A 26,567-nucleotide genomic window follows, 5' to 3' on the forward strand; every position below is an offset into this window, starting at 1 on the left:
TATCTAATTGAGACTCTACCTGGGCCATACACCCAAGTTCTATTGAGCCCATCTCTGGAGTACTGTCATAAGGCCCGCTTTGTCCAAATCAGGTTATTCAAACGAGCGTTACGAATTTCACGGATCGTCAGCACCTCGACGGCGGCCGGCGGCTGCACCGTACCTGCTCTGCCCTTCTTGTTCTTCTTAGGCAAAACGGTAGTCCAGGACTCCGAGGGGATGAAATCTAAAATCCTCAATGGTTCCAGAGATATCTTGGGCAATGGACCTTTCCAAGGCTTAATCATACCTGACTTCTTCTGTTGATCGACCCGTACTCTCATCATAGCAGGTTTGACAGATAGTTTAGGACCTTCATGTGGCAGCCATCGGTCCTGCAAGTCAGTGGTTCCTCATGCGATGATGGCTGCTCTTCCTCCTCGTTGTCGTCCTCTCCTGCAAGTACCCAAAACCTCCCCCAACCCTAGGTGGGTTTTGTCTCGGTTTGTATCTCTCTTCCTCATCCGAGGACACATCAATTGGTTGCAGATCTTCTTGATTTATCGGCACACCCTGCAAGATGCGAGAAACACAAATGACAGAATAAACGTCCACTAGAAAATGTGCACCTTCACTGATCAGATCTCCCTCTTGAAGATGACGGCCAGCGAGAATGTCGTCCTCCTCGTCCCTGAGTGTCATCCATCTTGACTCCGAGTGAAAAACTATCGTACCTTCCTTCAAATCTGTTTTGCCAACCTCTGAAAATGAAGCCTTCCATTTTATGCGGTTGTTGGCCTCCACCGTCGGCGAGATCTGAAACCGCTGCTCTATCCCCGCAGAAGATAGTTCACTCGCAGGGATCCCCAGATCGGACGTTGATCTGGTTCGCCTGCCATCTCCCTCTCCGATGATGTCTCCGGCGTCTCCTGAATCGCCCGGGTCGCCCCGGTCGCTAGGCATCGCCGAGACTTGCGGTAACTAGTTTTACCGGCGCATTAGACTAATCTCTTTGATTTAATATGGTTTGAAAATGTAATAAGCTTGAAATGGATATGGTTCTTCTATCAGACTCTTCCGAGAGAAATATATATTCAGTGGAAGCCGTGCACATTAATGCCTGCGACTAGTCATAATTTGCCATTGCAATGTGTGATATATTTGTCTAATTAAACTACTAGATAGTACTACAAGTTATGTTCATAGAAATAGAGATTGACTTGGTTCCTAGAGATAGATTGAGTTGCGTTAAGTTTCTATCATGTCTTCTGTACCGACCTTGTAATTCTCACGAGTGTTCTCTTGATCATCGATATGAACCTGCTTGCTTTCCTCCGGAGGGCTGAGACGCTTCAATCTATTTTCACATAGACCAAGTCCTATGTTAACTGAAAACTGAATGTGACGGTAGCCCAGGCCATGTATGAGTTTGTTGCACCATTGTCAACGGATGGATTCGATTATTCGAATGGCATGCCATTCTCCCTTCATTGCAGGATCAACTCTTTCACACTGCTCGCATCGGAAAACACCTAGCTTGCTTGTTTCACTTCAATATCTCATTGCAGTTAATTGTACATACGGGTAGTTACCAATCAATCGAGGGATGATTCTGAGACAAGTGATAGCTACTGAAGACATGAAATTGATCATTTTCGTCCGTAAAAACAATGTAAGTAGACACATTAGGTTTAAATTGGACAGCCAATCGTTTCAAAGAACTCATCTAGACTTTGGATGGCAAAAAGGGCACATAACATATTTACCTCAAGAGATATTTATGTTATATAAGTAGCACATAACATAAACCAAGGGTGCAGTGTTCTTGAACATAACATACATGACGAGCTTGAGGAGTGACGGGCACCCGTCGCGGCACCGGGAGCTTGAGACGCCATCGGATGCGCCAGAGGATTGTAGCCACTGGTGCCTACCGGGTGTGCCAGACGCGTGGAACCATATGATGTACGGGCACCTCGTGTCCATGGGATTCGACATGAGGTTGATTAGAAGATAGGTAGAAGCATGTATATATGTGGTTGTGTGTGCATGTATATTGTTTGGAAGGCAAGATCGGACCAGTCCTAGTGCATGTATAATTATGCACATATTAGACGCCCATCAAAATTTAGTGAGTTTGGTTGGATGATGGGTACTGAATTTAGTGACCATATTTGTGTTGGATTGTGTGTAAAGAGAATATCCAACATAAAAGACGGTAGTTCCTACCAGAATTCAACAAGTTTGGGAGCTTAGATGTACTCATATTTTTACAAATTTGACCATGATAACCTTTTATACAGAGAGCCAAAGATGGACTCCAAACGGTATTTGACGCCCACAGAGTGACCAACTTGGACTGAGGCGCATTTTTTGTTCTCCATCCATGTACCTGATTTTCGGTTTCTGTTTGTTTTTTTGTTTAATCCTGCTAGTATTATCGGTGTTTTCTTATTACATTCCCCGGGTTTTTCATTTTCTTTTTTCTTTTCCCTCTTTTCTTCCCTTTTCCATTTTATTTCTCTATATATTTTTTGCATAAAAGAAATATACACATTTATAGAGAAATGCATGAATATTTTTAAAAATACATGAACAAAGATTTAAATTACATGAATGTTTTGAAGGACATGAACACTTTGTAAAATTATAAGAACATCCTTTTCAAACAGGTCAACTTTTGTTATCTACATGCATGACGTGTTAACACATTTTCAAAGTAATTTTTTATTTTCTAGAAAAGGCATGAACAAATTGAAAATTGCATTGATAATTTCTAATGTATATGAACATTGTTTCAATTGCATAAAGTTATATTTAAAAGATGATCTACTCCCTCTATTTTTGTATATAAGGACACAAACCCATGTTACAGATATCAAGACAAAATTTAATGTCTTCTAAGTCAATGTTGCAAGACAGTTTGTCTCCTTGTTTGTCGTGTAAATTAATGTGTATTTTTTTCCTTTCATGCATATCAAGCCAATGATCTCACTTCCGCATGCATGCAAGAAATGATTAATGTCCTCCATTATTAGTACTACGAGGCGAACATCATTAAAATTGTATCGGTTAGTGTTAGAGCAAGTACAATAAGGTACAGTTGTTGGAATTATGCCCTAGAGGCAATAATAAATGTATAGTTATTATTATAATTCCTGTATCAAGATAATAGTTTATTATCCATGCTATAATTGTATTGAATGAAGACTCATTTACATGTGTGGATACATAGACAAAACACCGTCCCTAGCATGCCTCTAGTTGGCTAGCCAGTTGATCAATGATAGTCAGTGTCTTCTGATTATGAACAAGGTGTTGTTGCTTGATAACTGGATCACGTCATTGGGAGAATCACGTGATGGACTAGACCCAAACTAATAGACGTAGCATGTTGATCGTGTCATTTTGTTGCTACTGTTTTCTGCGTGTCAAGTATTTATTCCTATGACCATGAGATCATATAACTCACTGACACCGGAGGAATGCTTTGTGTGTATCAAACGTCGCAACGTAACTGGGTGACTATAAAGATGCTCTACAGGTATCTCCGAAGGTGTTAGTTGAGTTAGTATGGATCAAGACTGGGATTTGTCACTCCGTGTGACGGAGAGGTATCTCGGGGCCCACTCGGTAATACAACATCACACACAAGCCTTGCAAGCAATGTAACTTAGTGTAAGTTGCGGGATCTTGTATTACGGAACGAGTAAAGAGACTTGCCGGTAAACGAGATTGAAATAGGTATGCGGATACTGACGATCGAATCTCGGGCAAGTAACATACCGAAGGACAAAGGGAATGACATACGGGATTATATGAATCCTTGGCACTGAGGTTCAAACGATAAGATCTTCGTAGAATATGTAGGATCCAATATGGGCATCCAGGTCCCGCTATTGGATATTGACCGAGGAGTCTCTCGGGTCATGTCTACATAGTTCTCGAACCCGCAGGGTCTGCACACTTAAGGTTCGACGTTGTTTTATGCGTATTAAAGTTATATGGTTGGTTACCGAATGTTGTTCGGAGTCCCGGATGAGATCACGGACGTCACGAGGGTTTCCGGAATGGTCCGGAAACGAAGATTGATATATAGGATGACCTCATTTGGTTACCGGAAGGTTTTCGTGCATTACCGGAAAAGTTTCGGGCTCATCGGTAGTGTACCGGGAGTGCCGGGAGGAGTGCCGGGGACCATCGGGAGGGGTGTCACGCCCCAAAGGGTCTCATGGGCTATGGGAAGAGATAAACCAGCCCCTAGTGGGCTGGATAAGTTCCCACTAAGGCCCATAAGGTTTGAGAAGGAAAAAACACAAGGTGGAAAGAGTTTCCAAGTGGGAAGGTGGAATCCTACTCCAAGTAGGATTGGAGTAGGACTCCTCCACCTCCAATTTCGGCCAAACCTTTAGGTTTTGAGGCTGCCTCCTCCCCTCCCTCCCACCTATATATACGGAGGTTTTAGGGCTGATTTGAGACGACTTTCTCACGGCTGCCCGACCACATACCTCCATAGTTTTTCCTCTAGATCGTGTTTCTGCGGAGCTCGGGCGGAGCCCTGCTGAGACAAGATCATCACCAACCTCCGGAGCGCCGTCACGCTGCCGGAGAACTCTTCTACCTCTCCGTCTCTCTTGCTGGATCAAGAAGGCCGAGATCATCGTCGAGCCGTACGTGTGCTGAACGCGGAGGTGCCGTCCGTTCGGTACTAGATCGTGGGACTGATCGCGGGATTGTTCGCGGGGCGGATCGAGGGACGTGAGGACGTTCCGCTACATCAACCGCGATCTCTAATCGCTTCTGCTGTACGATCTACAAGGGTACGTAGATCACTCATCCCCTCTCGTAGATGGACATCACCATGATAGGTCTTCGTGCGCGTAGGAAATTTTTTGTTTCCCATGCGACGTTCCCCAACAGTGGCATCATGAGCTAGGTTCATGCGTAGATGTCTTCTCGAGTAGAACACAAAAGGTTTTGTGGGCGGTGATGTGCGTTTTGCTGCCCTCCTTAGTCTTTTCTTGATTCCGCGGTATTGTTGGATTGAAGCGGCTTGGACCGACATTACTCGTACGCTTACGAGAGACTGGTTTCATCGTTACGAGTAACCCCCTTTGCTCAAAGATGACTGGCAAGTGACGGTTTCTCCAACTTTAGTTGAATCGGATTTGACCGAGGAGGTCCTTGGATGAGGTTAAATAGCAACTCATATATCTCCGTTGTGGTGTTTGCGTAAGTAAGATGCGATCCTACTAGATACCCTTGGTCACCACGTAAAACATGCAAGAACAAAATTAGAGGACGTCTAACTTGTTTTGCAGGGTATGGATGTGATGTGATATGGCCAATGATGTGATGTGATATATTGGATGTATGAGATGATCATGTTGTAATAGAAATATCGACTTGCACGTCGATGGTACGGCAACCGGCAGGAGCCATAGGGTTGTCTTTATACTAACATATGTGCTTGCAGATGCGTTTACTATTTTGCTAGGATGTAGCTTTAGTAGTGATAGCATAAGTAGCACGACAACCCCGATGGCGACACGTTGATGGAGATCATGATGATGGAGATCATGGTGTGGCGCCGGTGACAAGAAGATCGTGCCAATGCTTTGGTGATGGAGATCAAGAAGCACGTGATGATGGCCATATCATGTCACTTATGAATTGCATGTGATGTTAATCCTTTTATGCACCTTATTTTGCTTAGAACGACGGTAGCATTATGAGGTGATCTCTCGCTAAAATTTCAAGACAAAATTGTGTTCTCCCCGACTGTGCACCGTTGCTACAGTTCGTCGTTTCGAGACACCACGTGATGATCGGGTGTGATAGACTCAACGTTCACATACAACGGGTGCAAAACAGTTGCGCACGCGGAACACTCGGGTTAAGCTTGACGAGCCTAGCATGTGCAGACATGGCCTCGGAACACATGAGACCGAAAGGTCGATCATGAATCATATAGATGATATGATTAGCATAGGGATGCTTACCACTGAAACTACTCCCGACTCACGTGATGATCGGACTTGGGATAGTGTAGGTGGATCATGAACCACTCAAATGACTAGAGAGATGTACTTTTTGAGTGGGAGTTTAGCATTTAATTTGATTAAGTTGAACTCTAATTATCTTGAACATAGTCTAAGTCCACTTTGAATATATTTGTGTTGTAGATCATGGCTCACGCAAGTGTCATCCTCAATTTTAATACGTTCCTAGAGAAAGCTAAGTTGAAAGATGATGGAAGCAACTTTGTAGACTGGGCTCGTAATCTTAAGCTAATCTTACAAGCTGGAAAGAAGGATTATGTCCTTAATGCTGCGCTAGGAGATGAACCACCCGCTACGGCTGATCAGGATGTTAAGAACGCTTGGTTAGCGCGTAAGGAGGACTACTCAATAGTTCAATGTGCAGTCTTGTATGGCTTAGAACCGGGACTTCAACGTCGCTTTGAGCGTCATGGAGCATTTGAGATGTTCCAAGAGTTGAAGTTCATCTTTCAGAAGAACTCCCGGATCGAGAGGTATGAGACCTCCGATAAATTCTATGCTTGCAAGATGGAGGAAAACTCGTCTGTCAGTGAACATGTGCTCAAAATGTCTGGGTACTCAAACCGTCTAGCTGAACTGGGGATTGAACTCCCGCAAGAAGCTATCACTGACAGAATCCTCCAATCACTGCCGCCAAGCTATAAAAGCTTTGTGTTGAACTACAACATGCAAGGGATGAACAAGTCTCCCGGTGAGTTGTTTGCGATGCTGAAAGTCGCAGAGTCTGAACTCCGTAAAGAACATCAAGTGTTGATGGTGAGCAAGACCACTAGTTTCAAGAGAAACGGCAAAGGCAAGAAGGGCAATTCAAAGAAGAGCGGCAAGCCTGTTGCCAATCCGCCGAAGAAACCCAAGGCTGGACCTAAGCCTGAAACAGAGTGCTTCTATTGCAAGGGTATGGGTCACTGGAAGCGCAATTGCCCCAAGTATCTGGCAGATAAGAAGGCGGGCAAAGAAAAATCAGGTATATTTGATATACATGTTATTGATGTGTACTTAACCAGCTCTCGTAGTAGTGCTTGGGTATTCGATACCGGTTCTGTTGCTCACATTTGCAACTCGAAGCAGGAACTGCGGAATAGACGGAGGCTGGCGAAAGACGAAGTGACGATGCGCGTAGGAAACGGTTCCAAGGTTGATGCAATCGCCGTCGGCACCGTGTCACTTCAACTACCGTCGGGATTAGTGATGAACTTAAATCATTGTTATTTAGTGCCTGCGTTGAGCATGAACATTATATCTGGATCTTGTTTATTGCGAGACGGTTACTCTTTTAAGTCTGAGAATAATGGTTGTTCTATTTCTATGAGTAACATCTTTTATGGTCATGCACCGAATGTGAGAGGATTGTTCATATTGAATCTCGATAGCGATACGCATATACATAACATTGAGACCAAAAGAGTTAGAGTAAACAATGATAGCGCCATATTTTTGTGGCACTGCCGCTTGGGTCATATTGGTGTAAAGCGCATGAAGAAACTCCATGCTGATGGACTTTTGGAGTCACTTGACTTTGATTCACTTGACACATGCGAACCATGCCTCATGGGCAAGATGACTAAAACTCCGTTCTCCGGAACAATGGAGCGTGCAAGTGACTTGTTGGAAATCATACATACCGATGTGTGTGGTCCGATGAGCGTGGAGGCACGCGGCGGATATCGTTATTTTCTCACCTTCACTGACGATTTAAGTAGATATGGTTATGTCTACTTGATGAAGCACAAATCTGAAACATTTGAAAAGTTCAAGCAATTTCAGAGTGAAGTGGAAAATCATCGTAACAAGAAGATCAAGTTCCTACGGTCTGATCGTGGGGGTGAGTATCTGAGTTTCGAGTTTGGTACTCACTTAAGACAATGTGGAATTGTTTCGCAATTAACACCGCCTGGAACACCACAGCGTAATGGTGTGTCCGAACGTCGTAATCGTACTTTATTAGAAATGGTGCGATCTATGATGTCTCTTACTGATTTGCCGTTGTCGTTTTAGGGTTATGCATTAGAAACAGCTGCATTCACTTTAAATAGGGCACCATCGAAATCCGTTGAGACGACACCATACGAGCTGTGGTATGGCAAAAGGCCAAAGTTGTCGTTTCTTAAAGTTTGGGGATGTGATGCTTATGTCAAAAAGCTTCAGCCTGAAAAGCTGGAACCCAAAGCGGAAAAGTGCGTCTTCATAGGCTACCCAAAAGAGACAGTTGGGTACACCTTCTATCTCAAATCCGAGGGCAAAGTGTTTGTTGCTAAGAACGGAACTTTTCTCGAGAAGGAGTTTCTCTCGAGAGAATTGAGTGGGAGGAAGATAGAACTTGACGAGGTTGTCGAACCTCTCATCCCTCTGGATGGTGGCGCAGGGCAAGGGGAAACCCCTGTGATTGCGACGCCGGTTGAGGAGGAAGTTAATGATGATGATCATGAAACTCCAGTTCAAGTTTCTGTTGAACCACGCAGGTCGACGAGATCACGCGCTGCTCCAGAGTGGTACGGTAATCCCGTCTTGACGATCATGTTGTTAGACAACAATGAACCTGCAAATTATGAAGAAGCAATGGTGGGCCCAGATTCCAACAAATGGCTAGAAGCCATGAAATCCGAGATAGGATCCATGTATGAGAACAAAGTATGGACTTTGGAGATACTACCTGAGGGCCGCAAGGCTATTCAGAACAAATGGATTTTTAAGAAGAAGACGGACGCTGACGGTAATGTGACCGTTTATAAAGCTCGACTTGTGGCAAAGGGTTTTTCACAAGTTCCAGGAATTGACTACGATGAGACTTTCTCTCCCGTAGCGATGCTTAAATCCGTCAGAATCATGTTAGCAATAGCTGCATTTTTCGATTATGAAATTTGGCAGATGGATGTCAAAACGGCGTTCCTTAACGGTTTCCTTAAGGAAGAGTTGTATATGATGCAACCCGAAGGTTTTGTCGATCCTGAAAATGCTGACAAGGTGTGCAAGCTCCAGCGATCCATTTATGGACTGGTGCAAGCATCTCGGAGTTGGAACAAACGCTTTGATGAGGTGATCAAAGCATTTGGGTTTATACAAGTGGTTGGAGAATCTTGTATTTACAAGAAAGTGAGTGGGAGCTCTGTGGCGTTTCTAATACTATATGTGGATGACATATTACTGATTGGAAACAACGTAGAGCTTTTGGAGAGCATAAAAGGTTACTTGAATAAAAGTTTCTCTATGAAGGACCTAGGAGAAGCTGCTTACATTCTAGGCATTAAGATCTATAGGGATAGATCAAAACGCCTGATAGGACTTTCACAAAGCACATACCTTGATAAAGTTTTGAAGAGGTTCAAAATGGAACAGTCCAAGAAAGGGTTCTTGCCAGTGTTACAAGGTACGAGATTGAGTAAGACTCAGTGCCCAGCAACTGATGAAGATAGAGAGCATATGTGCTCCGTCCCCTATGCTTCAGCCATAGGCTCTATCATGTATGCGATGTTGTGCACTAGACCGGATGTTAGCCTGGCCATAAGTATGGCAGGCAGGTTCCAGAGTAATCCAGGAGTGGATCACTGGACAGCGGTCAAGAATATCCTGAAGTACCTGAAAAGGACTAAGGAGATGTTTCTCGTGTATGGAGGTGACGAAGAGCTCGCCGTAAAAGGTTACGTCGACGCAAGCTTTGACACAGATCCGGACGACTCTAAGTCGCAAACCGGATACGTATTTATTCTTAATGGGGGTGCAGTAAGCTGGTGCAGTTCCAAGCAAAGCGTCGTAGCAGATTCTACATGTGAAGCGGAGTACATGGCTGCCTCGGAGGCGGCTAAGGAGGGTGTCTGGATGAAGCAGTTCATGACGGATCTTGGAGTGGTGCCAAGTGCACTGGATCCAATAACCTTGTTCTGTGACAACACTGGTGCCATTGCCTTAGCAAAGGAACCAAGGTTTCACAAGAAGACCAGACACATCAAACGACGCTTCAACCTCATCCGCGACTACGTCGAGGAGGAGGACGTAAATATATGCAAAGTGCACACGGATCTGAATGTAGCAGACCCGCTGACTAAACCTCTTCCACGGCCAAAACATGATCGACACCAGAACTGTATGGGTGTTAGATTTATTACAATGTAATTCACATGGTGATGTGAGGGCTAGATTATTGACTCTAGTGCAAGTGGGAGACTGTTGGAATTATGCCCTAGAGGCAATAATAAATTTATAGTTATTATTATAATTCCTGTATCAAGATAATAGTTTATTATCCATGCTATAATTGTATTGAATGAAGACTCATTTACATGTGTGGATACATAGACAAAACACCGTCCCTAGCATGCCTCTAGTTGGCTAGCCAGTTGATCAATGATAGTCAGTGTCTTCTGATTATGAACAAGGTGTTGTTGCTTGATAACTGGATCACGTCATTGGGAGAATCACGTGATGGACTAGACCCAAACTAATAGACGTAGCATGTTGATCGTGTCATTTTGTTGCTACTGTTTTCTGCGTGTCAAGTATTTATTCCTATGACCATGAGATCATATAACTCACTGACACCGGAGGAATGCTTTGTGTGTATCAAACGTCGCAACGTAACTGGGTGACTATAAAGATGCTCTACAGGTATCTCCGAAGGTGTTAGTTGAGTTAGTATGGATCAAGACTGGGATTTGTCACTCCGTGTGACGGAGAGGTATCTCGGGGCCCACTCGGTAATACAACATCACACACAAGCCTTGCAAGCAATGTAACTTAGTGTAAGTTGCGGGATCTTGTATTACGGAACGAGTAAAGAGACTTGCCGGTAAACGAGATTGAAATAGGTATGCGGATACTGACGATCGAATCTCGGGCAAGTAACATACCGAAGGACAAAGGGAATGACATACGGGATTATATGAATCCTTGGCACTGAGGTTCAAACGATAAGATCTTCGTAGAATATGTAGGATCCAATATGGGCATCCAGGTCCCGCTATTGGATATTGACCGAGGAGTCTCTCGGGTCATGTCTACATAGTTCTCGAACCCGCAGGGTCTGCACACTTAAGGTTCGACGTTGTTTTATGCGTATTAGAGTTATATGGTTGGTTACCGAATGTTGTTCGGAGTCCCGGATGAGATCACGGACGTCACGAGGGTTTCCGGAATGGTCCGGAAACGAAGATTGATATATAGGATGACCTCATTTGGTTACCGGAAGGTTTTCGTGCATTACCGGAAAAGTTTCGGGCTCATCGGTAGTGTACCGGGAGTGCCGGGAGGAGTGCCGGGGACCATCGGGAGGGGTGTCACGCCCCAAAGGGTCTCATGGGCTATGGGAAGAGATAAACCAGCCCCTAGTGGGCTGGATAAGTTCCCACTAAGGCCCATAAGGTTTGAGAAGGAAAAAACACAAGGTGGAAAGAGTTTCCAAGTGGGAAGGTGGAATCCTACTCCAAGTAGGATTGGAGTAGGACTCCTCCACCTCCAATTTCGGCCAAACCTTTAGGTTTTGAGGCTGCCTCCTCCCCTCCCTCCCACCTATATATACGGAGGTTTTAGGGCTGATTTGAGACGACTTTCTCACGGCTGCCCGACCACATACCTCCATAGTTTTTCCTCTAGATCGTGTTTCTGCGGAGCTCGGGCGGAGCCCTGCTGAGACAAGATCATCACCAACCTCCGGAGCGCCGTCACGCTGCCGGAGAACTCTTCTACCTCTCCGTCTCTCTTGCTGGATCAAGAAGGCCGAGATCATCGTCGAGCCGTACGTGTGCTGAACGCGGAGGTGCCGTCCGTTCGGTACTAGATCGTGGGACTGATCGCGGGATTGTTCGCGGGGCGGATCGAGGGACGTGAGGACGTTCCGCTACATCAACCGCGATCTCTAATCGCTTCTGCTGTACGATCTACAAGGGTACGTAGATCACTCATCCCCTCTCGTAGATGGACATCACCATGATAGGTCTTCGTGCGCGTAGGAAATTTTTTGTTTCCCATGCGACGTTCCCCAACAACAGTCAGCAGGCTGTAAGAATTAAAATACTATATTTTGCTGAGTTGGATGAGAGAGAAGAGGAGAGAGAAGGAAAGCGGACTCTTCGTGAAGAGCCAGCTCTAACACGTGTTCCTAGGTGCTTTGTGAGAATGAAAGATGGGCCATATATGATAAAAGTAATGCTCTTTTATAGCTAACTATTGTACAAGTTAGCTATAAAATGGACTATAAGACAGCTTATAGCTAGCAGTTGGCTATAGTATTAACCATGCTCTTAGTGGTCTTGTATTTCTGCAAATTATAATTTTAAATAGTGGCCTTGTATATAAAATGAAGGGAGTATCTTTTATGTTTCAATAATTTTTATAATAAACGGATATTTTTACTCTTTTTTATAAAAAACGAATGTTTTAACACGATTCCAAGAAAGCAAAAAAGAAATACGTACCTATGTTAATGGGACGCAATGTGTTGTGACAACCCGAGACCGACGTTTCAGAAGATTCCCCTTCTATTCCGTTTCCGTCGTGTGATTATTTTTATTTGTCGTATCATCATCGCATCATGCGCATCATCCGCATTGCATCGGCATCCCGTTGCCGTCAGTTTTCAAACTTGCATCCGTTAGTAGTTACCGGTTCTCGTCGTTGTCCATTCTGAGCCCGATCACACGCGCACGCGCCCGCAGCATCGTCAAAAACCTGTTTTTAAAAGTGTGTGTAAAATATTCTCTGATTGAGTCTAAACTTGGCGTGCGGTCTTAATTAGTTGTAGCTAGGCCGCCTGTCAAATTTCGTCGCAATCGGAGTCCGTCTGGTACCCGAACGATCGACCGTAACGGCACCGTATTCGGTCTATCGTCGGACGTTTTATCGGTGTTTTAACACTCGTTGCCGGGTCGCCCATTTCCCTCTCTTCCCCGGCTAACCTACTCTACATAGTCACTTACCCATCCCCGCATGCGAGAACGTTTGATTCCGATCGCGTGATTGGAACCGAAACGAAAAACTGCTAAACCTAGCCCCCCATTGTTATAAATAGACCCCCAGATCAATTTAGACAGCCTCACTCTCTCTCTCCCTCAAAATCCGCGCCGCCCCCAAACCCTAGCGCAGCCTCCCACCTCCCTGTCTCCCTCCTCCCAGCCGCCAGGCCCGCCCGAGCCCGTGCGTGGCCCGCCAAGCCCATCTGGCGCCGCCGTCGGCCCGCATGAGGCCTCCAACAGCGGCGGGACCTCGCCGCCGCCTCAAGGCCCCATCGACCAGATCCGGTCCGGGCCCTCCTCCCCTCGCCTCCGTCTTGCGCCCTAGGCCGGCCGCCGCCCCTGCTCTGCCGCCCAGGCCCCGCCAGTGCGCCGCCACCATGGCCAGACCTCGTGCCTCGGGCACGGGAGGAGACGAGCAGGAGCGCTCGAACCACCCGTGTTGACCGGCCTCGCCGGGGTAGGGGGGAGGCGTGCGCGCGCCCACGACTATTTGACACAAGAAGCTAAAAAGAAGCATTTTAAGAGAAGTGGGCAAAGTTGTAGCTCGTACGGAAAGCATTGGTCGTGGGCCGGCGAATGTGATGGGCTCTGTCTAGCAGGCCTTGTTGTTATAAGGTGGGCTGCGCACACTGATCCTATCCATTTTCATCCGTCCCAGTCCCAGCCGCCGACGATGATTCCGGCCGCCGCCCACCACTTCCGCTCCCAACGTCAGCAAGCATGTGTCGGTCACCCCAACAAACCAGCAGCAGCAGAAGCAACCGCAGCGGACAGGGAGCTGAACTCCGGCCGTCGCCCTCCACATCGCAGCGGGCAGAGGTACATCACTCCTCTCCCTCCCACAGTCTCTGATTTACTAGTTTGTTATCATACTCAAATAATCGAAGCTCGAATTGATGTGGAATTTCGATTCATTGGTGGCATTTTATCTGTGAATGTGCAGATGAGGCAAGTGAAAATGTGTGAATGTGGATCACGTTCACTTTGTGCTCCGTCAGATATCCTCAGATTCACGAACTGTCGGATGTGGACGGACTGCAATGCAGAGAAAATACGGGAGTGGAGACCCAATATTTAATTAAGGTAATCAACAGAGTATTGGATTTTACATGAGCCATTCACAGCTTATGTAGAGATAAACATGGGAGTAGCTGTTAATAATACACAAGTCCAACTACAAATCGTTTATCTTGCAAATTGTACCGTATTATTATTACATCTCGAGACCTAGTATGGAACACAGTGTTGGTAGAGTATGCCAGTCCATGAATGTTGACAGAGTATTGTAGTCCCTCTTCTGATTTATTACGACACAGGTTCGTTTTCGTATGAGACGAAAGGCTTTGGTGGCATCTGCAGGCTCTGCAGCCTCCCTGTTAGCATGTTAACAACCTTTGTCATCGACGGCCGGTTTCTCGGGTTCCACTGGATGCACCACAGTGCCACCATCGCCAGCTGCCTCACCTTCTCTTTCTCTTCTTGAGTCGCTTCCAGAGTAAGCGCCAACTCCTCCCCGTTGATCACTTTCTCGTAGATCCACTCCGGGAGGTAAACATCGTTCTGGCTCTCAATACTCGGGTCTGAGTTCCTCCTTCCGCTCACCATTTCTAGCACCAGCATTCCGAAACTGTACACGTCTGACTTGTACGATACTCCCCCAAAGTTCCGAGAGTATAGCTCTGGTGCAATGTAGCCCATTGTGCCTCTTGCTGCAGTTAAGGTGACGATGCTTTGGTCCCTTGCGCACAGCTTTGCAAGGCCAAAGTCTGAGATCTTTGGGTTGAAGTTGTAGTCGAGCAGGATATTGTGAGGCTTGATGTCAAAGTGGAGGATGCGCTGGTTGCACCCTTGATGCAAGTACTCCATTCCTCTGGCGATGCCTAAAGCAATATCTACCAGCTTGTCTGGTACTAGAAGGTTCTGAAAAATGTTAGGGTCATCAGAGAATATGTATTTCTCCAGTGACTCGTTAGGCATGAATTCGTAAATAAGAGCCCGTCTCATTCCTTCAGAGCAGAATCCTAGGAGACGGACAATATTGGCATGGTGGATTAGTCCGATGGTTGCAACTTCGTTGATGAATACTTCTCCCTCTCCTCTAGAGTTCTCTAGCATCTTGACTGCCACGGGCACTCCATTTGGCAGCTCGCCTTTGTAGACACTTCCAAATCCTCCCTGCCCTACTTTTTCCTTAAACCGTCTTGCCATCTTCTTAACTTCAAAGAAAGTGTACCTTGTGGGTTTTGATGTTCCATATGTCTTGAGAAACATTTCGACCTTCAAATGTATCTCCGCGTTATATCTTGTTTTGAGTGAAAGATAAAGCACAGTGGCCACCGTTAACAAAAGAACAACAAATGCGGCCACCGATGATGTAGCTGAATAAACAAACAATGTGACATCAGCATATTCCATTAAATTTTGTAATTAGACGTGCAACTATAGGGATTTGCATAATATAAATTTTGTAATGAAAATGACTGCAGTCAGAGTAATACCTGCGATGACTTTGATACGGGAACCTGCAAATACCAAAAAAGAGAATTAGACTCCGATGATGGTTTAGTTAACATAAATGAATTATACTTGTTGATTTGTTTTTGTAGAACTGTCAAATTGCTTTCGGTGTTGTCCACTGGTTCTGCCATACATTTCCGTAGCGCGGATACAATAGAGCTTTTAATGTTTGAGAAACAAATAAGCAGATGAATAAATTTTATAAGGCCAGTGTATATTAGATAAACAAAACATATTTCTTTCCTGTCGACAATTTTTCAGAATTTTTATGAGTTCAGGTGCTTAGGTCAATGTGATTGCTCAAGAAGGCTACTAAAAGCATTTGTGGTGCTATTTTGAAAGAAAAATAATTGAAAGAAAGACTCGTGGAGATTCAAACACCTGAAATTATGAAGTGAAATTTTAATATACTTTAAAACTTCATTACAAATAAAATAGGATGATGCAATTAAACATGGTTCTAGAGAGTTAGAGTTGATCATACCGCCAGGCATACAGAATGCTAGATTCCGTTCTGAGCTGAACGCGCAGCGTCCCCCAATGAGCTCACATTTTCTGCATTCAGAACCAAGCCAACATACTGTGGTCTCAGCAGAACTGAGGAATGTTTCTGCACCCTCCTTGAAGGACCCTGAGCTGTATAGGCTGCAACTCCAATACATAGGTATCAGACTGCCACTGACACCATGTGAGAGTGGGGCGGCCTTGCAGTCCAACGGAAGAATAGACATGTCTGCAAAGCTAGCCACGAAATAGAAGAAGTGGGTTGCGTTGCTAAGGCAGGATACTGGGCCAACAATTCTATCGTCAGCACCAGGTGAGAACTCTCTTGAACAGCGTACTACGGCTGCAGATGAAGGCCAAAAGAAATCTTGGTCAAACTTTGTCTTATAATCGTTGATAACATCAATCTGTAGAGATGATGAGTTTCTGGAGATGATGAGATTCTGGTTTAGCATCAAACAGGGGTCTACAAGCGGGATGACCTTCATGGAAGAATGCCTGTAATCTATGGCGCTGACACTGTATGGGCCAAGAAATGGGTGAACTAGGATGGTGTCTTGACCAGAGCATGCCAACTTCCTGATTGATCTGCCGTCACATCCACATGATGATGATGATGATGACGACGACGATTTATTGCTGGATTCAAGGCAGAAAGGGAACCTGATCTCTGGGCCATGTTGGCTGCACTGGGACGGTGGGCAGTATTTGAAGAAATCTTTATCATCCCATGCTTTCGCCAAGTAGATTCCATGGTTGATAAGATGCAGCAGCAGGAGGCCTATGGCAAGAAATTTACTCATCTTTCTTTACTACTCCACCAAGATGGTGAGCAAGAGGAAGAAGAAGTGGAGTAGCAAGTGCAAAAAAAGCACTTATTCCCTGTTGTCTATAGGTAAGCAGTCACAGTCATGCTATACTGATAGTTAGGCCTGATGATGAGGATAGTGTTTAAATTGATAGTCCATGCCATGCTCTTGTGGACTTTGTATGATTGCAGACTTGGTTCAGCCTACTGTCCAGTCTATTGGCAGCTGTCATAGTGTGGAAAATCTAGTCCACATTATGAAAAATCTCTGGAAAAATTGATAGGACAGAAGACCCAAGGCTTGGGTCGTCTTCTAGTCCTAGCTGTGGAAAATCTCTGGAAAATCCAGTCCACAGTGTGGAAATCTGGAAAAAATCGAGAGAATATCTTCCTCTTTTGTTCGTCGTGTATATACCAGTGAAATCATAATCAATAACCCAACCACACTATTAATTGGTATACACAGCTGGATATCATCAACTAGTTGATGTCGATCCCTTGCCCCCCTCAGTACTCTTAACAGAACTAAACTAGGATATCAAGTCCCTAGTGCATCTGTGAGAAAGCTTTCATGGGGAACCCTGGTGCATTTCATCATTCTATTACCCTGCAATCCTTAACTGTCTTCTCCCTAGTTGCAGTTCTTGCAGCAGATCATGTCCAGGGACGAGACGATGGGTGCGCACCTTTCTCCTGTGGGCATCTGCAAGATATACGGCCTCCTTTCCGTCGGCAAGGTGATCCTCTTGAGTGTGGTGTTGAAGCATACGAGCTGAGTTGTACCAGTAGCAAGGCTACCATTCACATCAGCACAGGAACATACTATGTGACTGCCATCAACTACACTGGTTCCTACTTCTGGGTCATCGACACCAACTTCGATACCATCAGCAGCTGCCCTCTTCCACTGTGGAATCACGTTCCTTACGGTCGATACTTGGACGGAATTAATTCAGTTTCACCACCTGGCTTTCTGTATTTGGTCTCTCAAAGCTACGACATAGCTTGTTTTGCTAATTGTTCGCAAGCAGTGACGGATAGTAGTTCATACAAGCCCGTTTCTTGCCTGAGTGCCAACAATTCACATGTTTATGTCTGGGTGTCTCACTACAGTTGTGTGGTTGAAGATTTTGAACCTTATTGTGGATATCTGGCCAAGATTCCATTTGGTAAGGATTATACTCCTTATTGGCAGAATGCAAGTTATGCAGATATCACACAATTCATAGGTAAGGGGTTTACTGTCCAATTTCCTGTGGACATCATGGGGCCTTCTGCCTCTGTGAAGTTAAGAAAGAACATCAATATATGCCTCAACAATTCAATTAGGTGATACCCTCTGGTTCAGTTTCCTCCCTAATTTAGTTTCTCTGTTCTCTACTTTTCTCAAGAATTAATGTGGGGCTGTTAAGCCCATCTTTACTAGAGCACATCCACACTCGTCATTAATTCATCTTGTACTTACACACTTAATGCTAATTGGTAGCAAAGGTTTGTTAATCAATTGCACTACTCCATCCATGTCGGGCACGGATCAGATTATGTCAAATTTAAAAGCAAGAGTCCAAAATACAACACATAGCGAATTACATGGTGGCGAAGTCAAACACTGTTGTTTTGCGCAAATGGGATTGAATTAGTGTACAAATGGAATTTACCCTGTCTAAGAACCGTGGTCCCTTCTAAATCCATTTCTTTAAAATGGTATGATTTGCAGCTACTTCAAGGAGCAATCATGTGGTGCGAGCATTGTGAATTGGGCTCATGCTTTTTTCTGGAGTGAAGTGCACTTCTTAGAATGCGTGACTCAAAGCTCTGAAGATCACTACTACACAACACAGTTTGTTTTGGTTGTTGTGACCATATTTTCGGCGATTGCCATCCCCAAGTTCTTTTTCGGTACGTGAGAATTATATGCCTTATACTTACGAAATTGAATTTTCATATTTTTAATCATCATGGCCACATTCTTGGACATAAGCATATGCCTACACGGTTATCTAACTTACATCCATATCTGCCGACTTGTTGGGCAGTACTATGCAGGCTGTTGTTGGCACCCCTGGCTGTATGGATATTCCTAGCCTACAAGTACATGAAAACAAGGATCATAATTGATGCAGTTGAGAAGTTCCTCAGGATTCAACAAATGATTGGCCCGATGAGGTACTCGTACACAGATATAGTTGCAGTCACAAGCCATTTCAGAGATAAATTGGGCCAAGGGGGCTACGGCACTGTGTACAAGGGCATCCTACTCCCAGGCGGTGTCCATGTTGCTGTGAAGATGTTGGAGGGCAACTCCAACTGCAATGGAGAAGATTTCATCAGCGAGGTCTCCACCATCGGCAGGATCCACCACGTCAACGTGGTGCGTTTAGTGGGCTTCTGCTCAGAGGAAATGAGAAGGGCCTTAGTCTACGAGTACATGCCCCACGGTTCTCTCGACAAGTACATCTTCTCTGCTGAGAAGAGCTTTTCTTGGGACAAGCTCAACGAGATTGCTTTGGGCATTGCGAGGGGGATCAACTACTTACACCAGGGGTGCGACATGCAGATTTTACACTTTGACATCAAGCCGCACAACATCCTTCTCGATAGCAATTTCGTCCCAAAGGTCGCAGATTTCGGGCTTGCCAAGCTGTACCCAAGGGGCGACAGTTTTGTTCCTTTGAGCGCCATGCAGGGAACCGTCGGCTACATAGCCCCCGAGATGATATCCCGGAGCTTCGGCGTCATATCCAGCAAGTCCGACGTGTACAGCTTCGGGATGTTGCTGCTGGAGATGGCCGGCGGGAGAAGGAACGCTGATCCAAACATGGGGTCCTCAAGCCAGGCATACTACCCTTCATGGGTGTACGACCGGCTGACTCAGGAAGAAGCAGGCGAGATATCTGCTGTTGCTGCTGACATGCATGAGCTGGAGAAGAAGCTATGCGTTGTCGGATTATGGTGCATTCAAATGAGGTCTCGTGATCGGCCAACCATGGGCGAGGTCATTGAGATCCTGCAGTCTGGGGTTGATGGCCTAGAGATGCCTTCGAGGCCGTTTTTCTGTGACGAAGGGCACATCCATGTGGAGGACTCTTACCATTTCACTTCTGAGCTGACGACAGTCTCAGAGGAGGAACTGTCTGCGGTGTCCGAGGAAGACGATATGTGAGGTATTAATTTATTATGTATGTATGTATATGTGTATCATGGGGTGATGCACTTTATATGTAACAGTACCATCCACTATAAATGCCTTCTACAAGCTGTCTTGCTTGCAATGCAGAACAACTTGAAATAAGTATGAAATCTTACATCCATCTATTTGTTTGTTCATTACTCTTGATAAATTCTGATGGGAAATATTACTCTTGAAGAGTAAATTATTGATACAAATAGGTTTGAGAAACATTTTCTGAGAATTTCTTTTATTTCATTGCTTTTTTTTAGAAGGAGGAAACGAGTCCCCGGCCTCTGCATCAATCGATGCATGCAGCCATATTATTAAAAATCCAAAGTAACAACATAGTTCGAGATAAGTCTGAAAGCTGAAAATAAAATGAATCTGAAAATAAACCAACTCTTAAGAACTTGCCACATCCGGCGTAACTAATAGCAGACTACGATGCCTATACACCTAGTCTATTACTAGCATGTCATCCAAACCGGTTGAAGATAACCCGTGCAGCCATCTTCCATCAGTTGCACCCAGTAACCATAAGTTCCCTGTTGTCCGCAGGACTTAGTAATGACCACGTACGGATCCAGGACGTTGCTCGGAATATGACCTGCAAAAAATTGTTGAATTTCTTACCATTAAATATTATGTCGTTCCTGGTATTCCATATAGCCCACAAAACAGCACATATCCCAATTCTAATAAGTTTAGATACTTTAACATCCACTCCATTGAGCCACGTTGTAAAAATTGAATTGATACACATAGGTGGGATCACATTAAAAGCTATATGAATAGTGCACCAAAGTAATTTTGCGAGAGGGCATTCCAAGAACAAGTGTCTAATTGTTTCATGTTGATCACAATAACAACAATTAGATCTACCTCTCCAACTACGCTTAATTAAATTATCTTTGGTTAATACCACACCTTTGTGTAAAAACCACATAATTTTTTTAATCTTTAACGGCACTTTAATATTCCAAATATGCAACGATCTAGCTAAAGGTCCTAAATTAATCATATCTGTGTACATGGACTTTACTGAAAATACCCCATTGACAGTTAAAATCCATCGAACGCTGTCTGAATGATCTGATAGTTGTACCTGCATAAGTCTTCTTACCAGATGCATCCATGGCTCCCAACGTGCTCGCCTGAAGTGCATATTGATAGGTATCGATTGTAAGAGTGTGGAGACATAGTCCTGCTTACGTTGTGTAATATTATAAAGCATGGGATATTGTAAAGCAAGTGGTGTGTCCCCAAGCCAAGTATCTTCCCAAAATCTTGTTGAGGTACCATCCCCTACAATAAATTTCACCCTTTGGAAGAAATTAATCTTTGTCCTCATTAACCCTTTCCAGAAAGGTGAGTCATTGGGTCTAATTGTAGCTTGAGCTAGAGTTCTTGAGTTTAGATACTTATTTCTTAAAATTTGAATCCACATACCCTCTGTCTCTGTGGATATTCTAGCAGTAACATAGATTTTATGGATGAACATTGTCACTGAGAAGCTAGCTTACATACGTTTTTTCTTTTGCATTTGAATTTGTCTCCGATTTCATTGTGACTTTGTTGAAACAAAGTTTTAGTTTACAGTAACATCATTCCAGGTTGAGTTTCTCATATTCCAGCATTGTTGCAGAGTCACTGGATAATTGGCATTGTTGCAGAGTCCCTCATATTCTCCCCTTCAGGATTGCGCACCCCCAAGTGCACAAAGATATACTTCCTCCGTTTTTAAATATAAGACCTTTTAGAGATTCCACTATGAACTACATACGGATGTATATAGACACATTTTAGAGTATAGATTCACTCATTTTGTTCCGTATGTAGTCCATAGTGAAATGTCTAAAAGGTCTTATATTTAGGAACGGAGGGAGTAGATAGGTAGTTCTTTTTCCTCTTTGCCGCTAAAAAATCGTCGTGGTCATGGAATCAAATAATGCATTCAAGAACAGAGCCACTGCTGATCTTCTTACACGTTGTCTTCGATCGTGTGCAGGAAAAATAATAATCCCAACTCTGATTTAACGGAACTCCCTCCCGTGTTGTAGTGGATGCATAGACTTGGCGCAATCCAGTCATGTCAAACGGTACTTGTGTGTGTGTGTGTGTGTGTCAGTGTGTGCGACAAGGGGTGCCTTCGCAGTGTGGAAATTCTAGTAACAGTGACAGTTGCAATGTCTGAAGAAGATGGGGCAGAAAAAATCTTGTGTTCCAGCTCCAGCAATGCTGAATATGGAATCATCACAGTCATAGAGATACACACCTGCCTTTGATACAAGACAGGAGAAACTCATAGAGCTTACATTGCAGTGCAGAATCTGGTAATAATTGCAAATTGAGTCAGTCTGTCCAGGGAGTGAAGGAATCTCTTTCCGGTCAAATAAAAAAGATGAAGGAACATGTATCTTCTCAAAAGCTAATTAATAGAGTAGTCTACTTGTTTCCATGATCGACCCTATCTGTCCTGTTCTATGGAGTCAGGTGAACATGCAGAAAGATCATGTTAGATTTACTTTGACACAGTCGTAATAAATTCACACTAGTACGAGCTACTACCTCTGTTCCTAAATACTTGTTGTTTAGATTAGTTCTCCCCAACAACAAATATTATGATATAGAGGGAGTACAAAACAGCGAATGCTGACCTTGGGAGTGGTGACGATCACCTAATCCTTTCGACAAGTCCTTTATGGCTCAGTACAACTGTAACATTTCTTATGTGGTTAATCTTCATTACATCTTGGCTGCATTCATCTGAATCTCTCTTCTGCCGGAGCTTCTCTATCAGCTCTTCTGACGTGTCTTGCAGAACTAATTTCTCAAGGGCTGCAAGGTGTTCGATGCCATCAGGAAGAAACTTCAGCTCGGGACAGTCTCTGAACAAGAGCTCGACGAGGTTTTGCATTGCGCCCTCCTCTATTCCAACTTGGTTGAGCTGTGATGCATATCCTATCAGTAGATGCCTAAGTTTCGGAAATGACCCTGCATAAAAATCCAACCTCTTCCCTTCGAAAGCCTTCAGTAGGTACAGAAAGCGTAGACCACGTAACACAAACAGACAGGAAAGGGTTTGCTCATCAATATTGGAGAATTCTAGGTGCAACCGAGTGAGGCTATTAAGGTGTGACCAAGAAGAGAAAAGTTGAGGCATCTTTGTTTTCTCTAGCTGCCCTCCTAAAGTAAGCATAGAAAGGGTTGGAGGTAAATTTAAACCTTCCAGCCGCAACAACTCATCCTCAGCAACAGCAATGCCGAGATGAACAAGATGACTCATTTTGGTGATAGCATTGCTCAAGTCAGCAGAGTGTTCTCTTCTCACGTCGCAAACATCGAATGTCCTTAGCTCTGTCAAAGCTGCAACTTCACGCAGAAACTCTGGAGTGGCTTTAATGGATTGAAGAGCCCGCAATCCTGCCAAGTGCTGCATCCCATTAGGCACCTTGACTCCGCCTATAGTTACAGTTTCTGATGTGGCGGGAGTGCACACATATAGGTACCTCAACTTCCGAAGCTTTACAATACTCTTTGGCAAGTACATTAGTTTAGACTCAAGAGCATCCAAGACTTCCAAATTTTGTAACCTCCCCACTACTTCAGGTAGGCTTTCCACCTCGGTATTTCTAAGGCCCAAATAACGCAAATTAAACAAGTTGAATACTTCATTGGGCAGCATTTTGATATTAGTACCTTGCAGATCCAACGTCGACAACAGATTTGAAGATGTTATGATAGGCTTCAGTAAATCAACATTGATATACCTCTCAAATACATGGAGCGCACGGAGATGTCTTGCACAAGATCGGCTCAGTTGTTCCAGATTTCCGCACTGGACCGATATGCGCCCTGCACCCTCTATAGAAAATGCCCCAGTACCACCGGAGCCATTATAACCTTTACCAAAGCATTCCTCCTTGGCTTTGTTGAGGGCAAGAAGGCGTATGACATCATGCATCTGACAACATTTCAGTCTTCCTGTATGATTCCTCTCCACTACCCGTAACAAGCTTCGGTTCACAAGCTCAACCAAGTATCCCTCCGCCACTTCCTCCAATGTTTTGCTCTCATCTTTTTCTGTGATAAACCCCGCAGTGATCCACTGCCTCATTGTCTTCCTCCTCTTTAATTCATAATCTTCTGGGGACAATGCACAGTGTAGGAAACAATTCTTCAAATCAAACGGAAGGTCCTCCAAGCTGACCTTTAGGATCAAATGAGCATCAGGGATCACTTCTTTCGCAAATTGTGAATCCAAACACCTGTATACATCCTCCCATTCAACGGAATTTTGGGGTTTGCAGGAGAGTAGGCGTCCAATGCATGCAATAGCAATAGGCAAGCCTTAACATTTTGCTATGAACTTCCAAGCCAATTCCTGCAGGTCCAACGGGCACTTTTTTTCATCAGTAGTCCAAAATGCCCCTTTGCAGAACAACACCCAGGAGTAATGTGCTTGTAGTGGTTCCAAGTGAATTGCATATGAAGACTCCCTAGTTGCTAACACCGTCTGCTTTCTTGATGTGATAATGACTCGGCCGGTAGAGTTAGATGTTGGGAAGACATTTCTTATCTCCGGCCACAAACGCTCAGCCCAAACATCATCCAGGACCATGATGTACTTTTTACCTTGAAGGTAGTTGTGGATGGACTTCGCTAGGCCTCTCATCTCATTGTTGGTGACGTCGATTGCAATGCCGAACTGGGCGGCAATCTTCTTCAGCAGATCTTCAATACGATAACTTTCTGACACAGTTACCCATGCTGCAGCGTCAAAATCCAGTTTCACGGTGTTGTACACATGATCAACAAGAGTGGTTTTACCAACACCAGGCATCCCCCAAACCATGGTGACTTTGCTGCTACTCTGCTCCACACCATCACCACCGTCGGCCAGCCACCGTATCAACCTCTCCTTGTTCTCCTCGATCCCCACAAGGTCCTCATCCCTGGTGAAGTGCAAAGCTTGACCTTGATTCCCCAGTCTGGCAGGAGAGGCAGACCTGTTGGTGATGGCGTAATCCCTCCTCCTCCTGTTGGCATCCTGCAGCTGGGCTTCAATTTCTTTGAGCTTGGCTGCCAGACGCCGCCAGGTCTTGATATGGTTGAGCCGCTTCTTCATCTTGCCGGCAAACCCTCCGTGCTTGGAGTCCTCCAGCTTGTATGTGAACTCGTCAACGACGTCCTCGATCTGGAAGGCGAGGCCCCTGATCTCGCCGACGTAGATGGCGGTGGTCTTGTCGATGTCCTTGAACCGCTCTGCCTCCCGCAGGTAGGCTTGCATGCTCTCCAACTCCGCCTTGAAACGGCGGATCTTGCCGAAGAGCCCCCTCAGGGCGGCGGCTTCCTTGCACATCAGCGCCCCACCGTAGGTCGCTGCCTCTTTGGCCAGCGCCCCGCCGAGCGTCACCAGCAGCTGCCCTACAACAGCCTCTGCCATGGTTGTTGATGATGAAAAGAAGCTGTAAAATCAGTTGAAACAAACAAGAGCATCAGGGACAACAGCTATGAGCATCGAAACAAGTAGAGCAGCGGCGTCGATCTATCCTCGTTATATTTCTCTCTGTCTCTCTCTCACTATCACGCACTCCTTACCCTCTGAGTCAGCAGCAGCAGCCAAATATCAACTCACAGCCTCACACTGAAATTTCACATCTCTCCTTGGTAACCCACAACACAAGAAAACAAAGGAGTCTCTCTCAGACTAGCTCTGAGTAACTCAGCAGCTAGCACGAGCGGGCCAGCTAGTCCCCTCGTCTCCTCGGCCACCGCCGGGGCCGGGCTTGCGACTTCCACCCTCTTTCAGATCGGTGCAGGCAGAGAAAGGCGACGGCGGCTCATGCTCGCCGTCCCATCTCACGGCGACGACCTGGACCCGGAGCAGCACGGCGACGCGAGCCAGGAAGAAGGGAAGGGGAGAAGAGAACCAGCCTTCCGTCGTTCGTCGACCACGTGCTTGGTCTGACTCGGATTTGCGTTCCCCCTCCGATGAACAAAGCGCCGGGGAAGACTAGAATAGTACACGCAGCTCCTTCTCACCAGCTCCCGCTCCCGCAGGTCAACTTGAAGCTGCGTGTCTGGAGCCTCTTACATTATCTATTAAGCTATTTATTAAATGTCCATGATTGCCACCAGACAACTACATTATGATAGATATTGTAGGTACTTCCCCTCTGTCCCAAAAATAAATGTCTCGGCTTTTATACTAACATTAGTATGAAGTTATACTAAACTCAAGCTAGTTATTTTGAAACGGAGGGAGTATTCGATAAATTCTATAGTGTATAAAGTAGTTAGTTTAGGCTAACAATTTCAATGCTTCGTTCCGGCGGCCATGCCACCAAGAGCCGACGAAGGAGGGCAGGAGCAGCAGCCCGTTTCGAGAGTAGAAGCGCCAACGCCGGTCAAATCAATGTTCAAATATAGGATCATCCAAAGAAGCACATGCAGGTGGTGAAGTCATTTCTACCGTAGCTAGCGGTGGTCTTTTCATGCTCAAATATATTAAATTGTGGGACCATATACATGTGTATATAACGTATTTAGTGCAAGGCAGTTCTTGTATTCTTTATTTTTAG

General features: G+C 45.0%; 2 protein-coding genes and 1 pseudogene across 3 annotated transcripts; 1 reads left to right on the forward strand and 2 right to left on the reverse strand.

The window, feature by feature from the left end:
• Positions 1–14,124: 14,124 nt before the first annotated feature.
• Positions 14,125–16,959, reverse strand: LOC123428762 (rust resistance kinase Lr10-like). Its single transcript, XM_045112939.1, has 3 exons — positions 15,984–16,959; positions 15,481–15,504; positions 14,125–15,360 (listed from the first exon to the last, which is right to left on the reverse strand). Exons 1-3 carry the CDS (start codon positions 16,804–16,806, stop codon positions 14,288–14,290), a joined length of 1,920 nt encoding a protein of 639 aa, XP_044968874.1. The 5' UTR covers positions 16,807–16,959; the 3' UTR covers positions 14,125–14,287.
• Positions 16,960–17,302: 343 nt separating this feature from the next.
• Positions 17,303–21,711, forward strand: LOC123428593 (LEAF RUST 10 DISEASE-RESISTANCE LOCUS RECEPTOR-LIKE PROTEIN KINASE-like 2.4). 2 transcript variants are annotated; one of them, XM_045112873.1, is made up of 4 exons: positions 17,303–18,140; positions 18,529–18,710; positions 18,848–19,975; positions 21,629–21,711. In XM_045112873.1, the coding sequence occupies exons 1-3, from the start codon at positions 17,383–17,385 to the stop codon at positions 19,972–19,974; spliced, it is 2,067 nt and encodes a 688-aa protein (XP_044968808.1). In that variant the 5' UTR covers positions 17,303–17,382; the 3' UTR covers position 19,975; positions 21,629–21,711. The 2 variants fall into 2 exon arrangements, with proteins under 2 accessions (XP_044968808.1, XP_044968770.1); XM_045112835.1 differs by lacking the exon at positions 21,629–21,711 and having other exon boundaries at positions 18,848–20,083.
• A 476-nt stretch (positions 21,712–22,187) lies between these two features.
• On the reverse strand, positions 22,188–26,055 carry LOC123428502 (annotated as a pseudogene).
• Positions 26,056–26,567: the final 512 nt, after the last annotated feature.

The sequence above is a fragment of the Hordeum vulgare genome, chromosome 1H (assembly GCF_904849725.1).
Source record: "Hordeum vulgare subsp. vulgare chromosome 1H, MorexV3_pseudomolecules_assembly, whole genome shotgun sequence".
NCBI lineage: Eukaryota > Viridiplantae > Streptophyta > Magnoliopsida > Poales > Poaceae > Hordeum > Hordeum vulgare.

Excerpts from the sequence above, each read along its gene's own strand:
- LOC123428593 (XM_045112873.1), top strand. The coding sequence starts at position 17,383 with ATGGGGAACCCTGGTGCATTTCATCATTCTATTACCCTGCAATCCTTA. Across the intron at positions 18,141-18,528 it reads TGCCTCAACAATTCAATTAG|CTACTTCAAGGAGCAATCAT; the intron begins GTGATACCCTCT and ends TATGATTTGCAG. Across the intron at positions 18,711-18,847 it reads CATCCCCAAGTTCTTTTTCG|TACTATGCAGGCTGTTGTTG; the intron begins GTACGTGAGAAT and ends CTTGTTGGGCAG.
- LOC123428762 (XM_045112939.1), bottom strand. The coding sequence starts at position 16,806 with ATGAGTAAATTTCTTGCCATAGGCCTCCTGCTGCTGCATCTTATCAAC. Across the intron at positions 15,505-15,983 it reads AGCATTCTGTATGCCTGGCG|GTTCCCGTATCAAAGTCATC; the intron begins GTATGATCAACT and ends TGGTATTTGCAG. Across the intron at positions 15,361-15,480 it reads CCGTATCAAAGTCATCGCAG|CTACATCATCGGTGGCCGCA; the intron begins GTATTACTCTGA and ends TTGTTTATTCAG.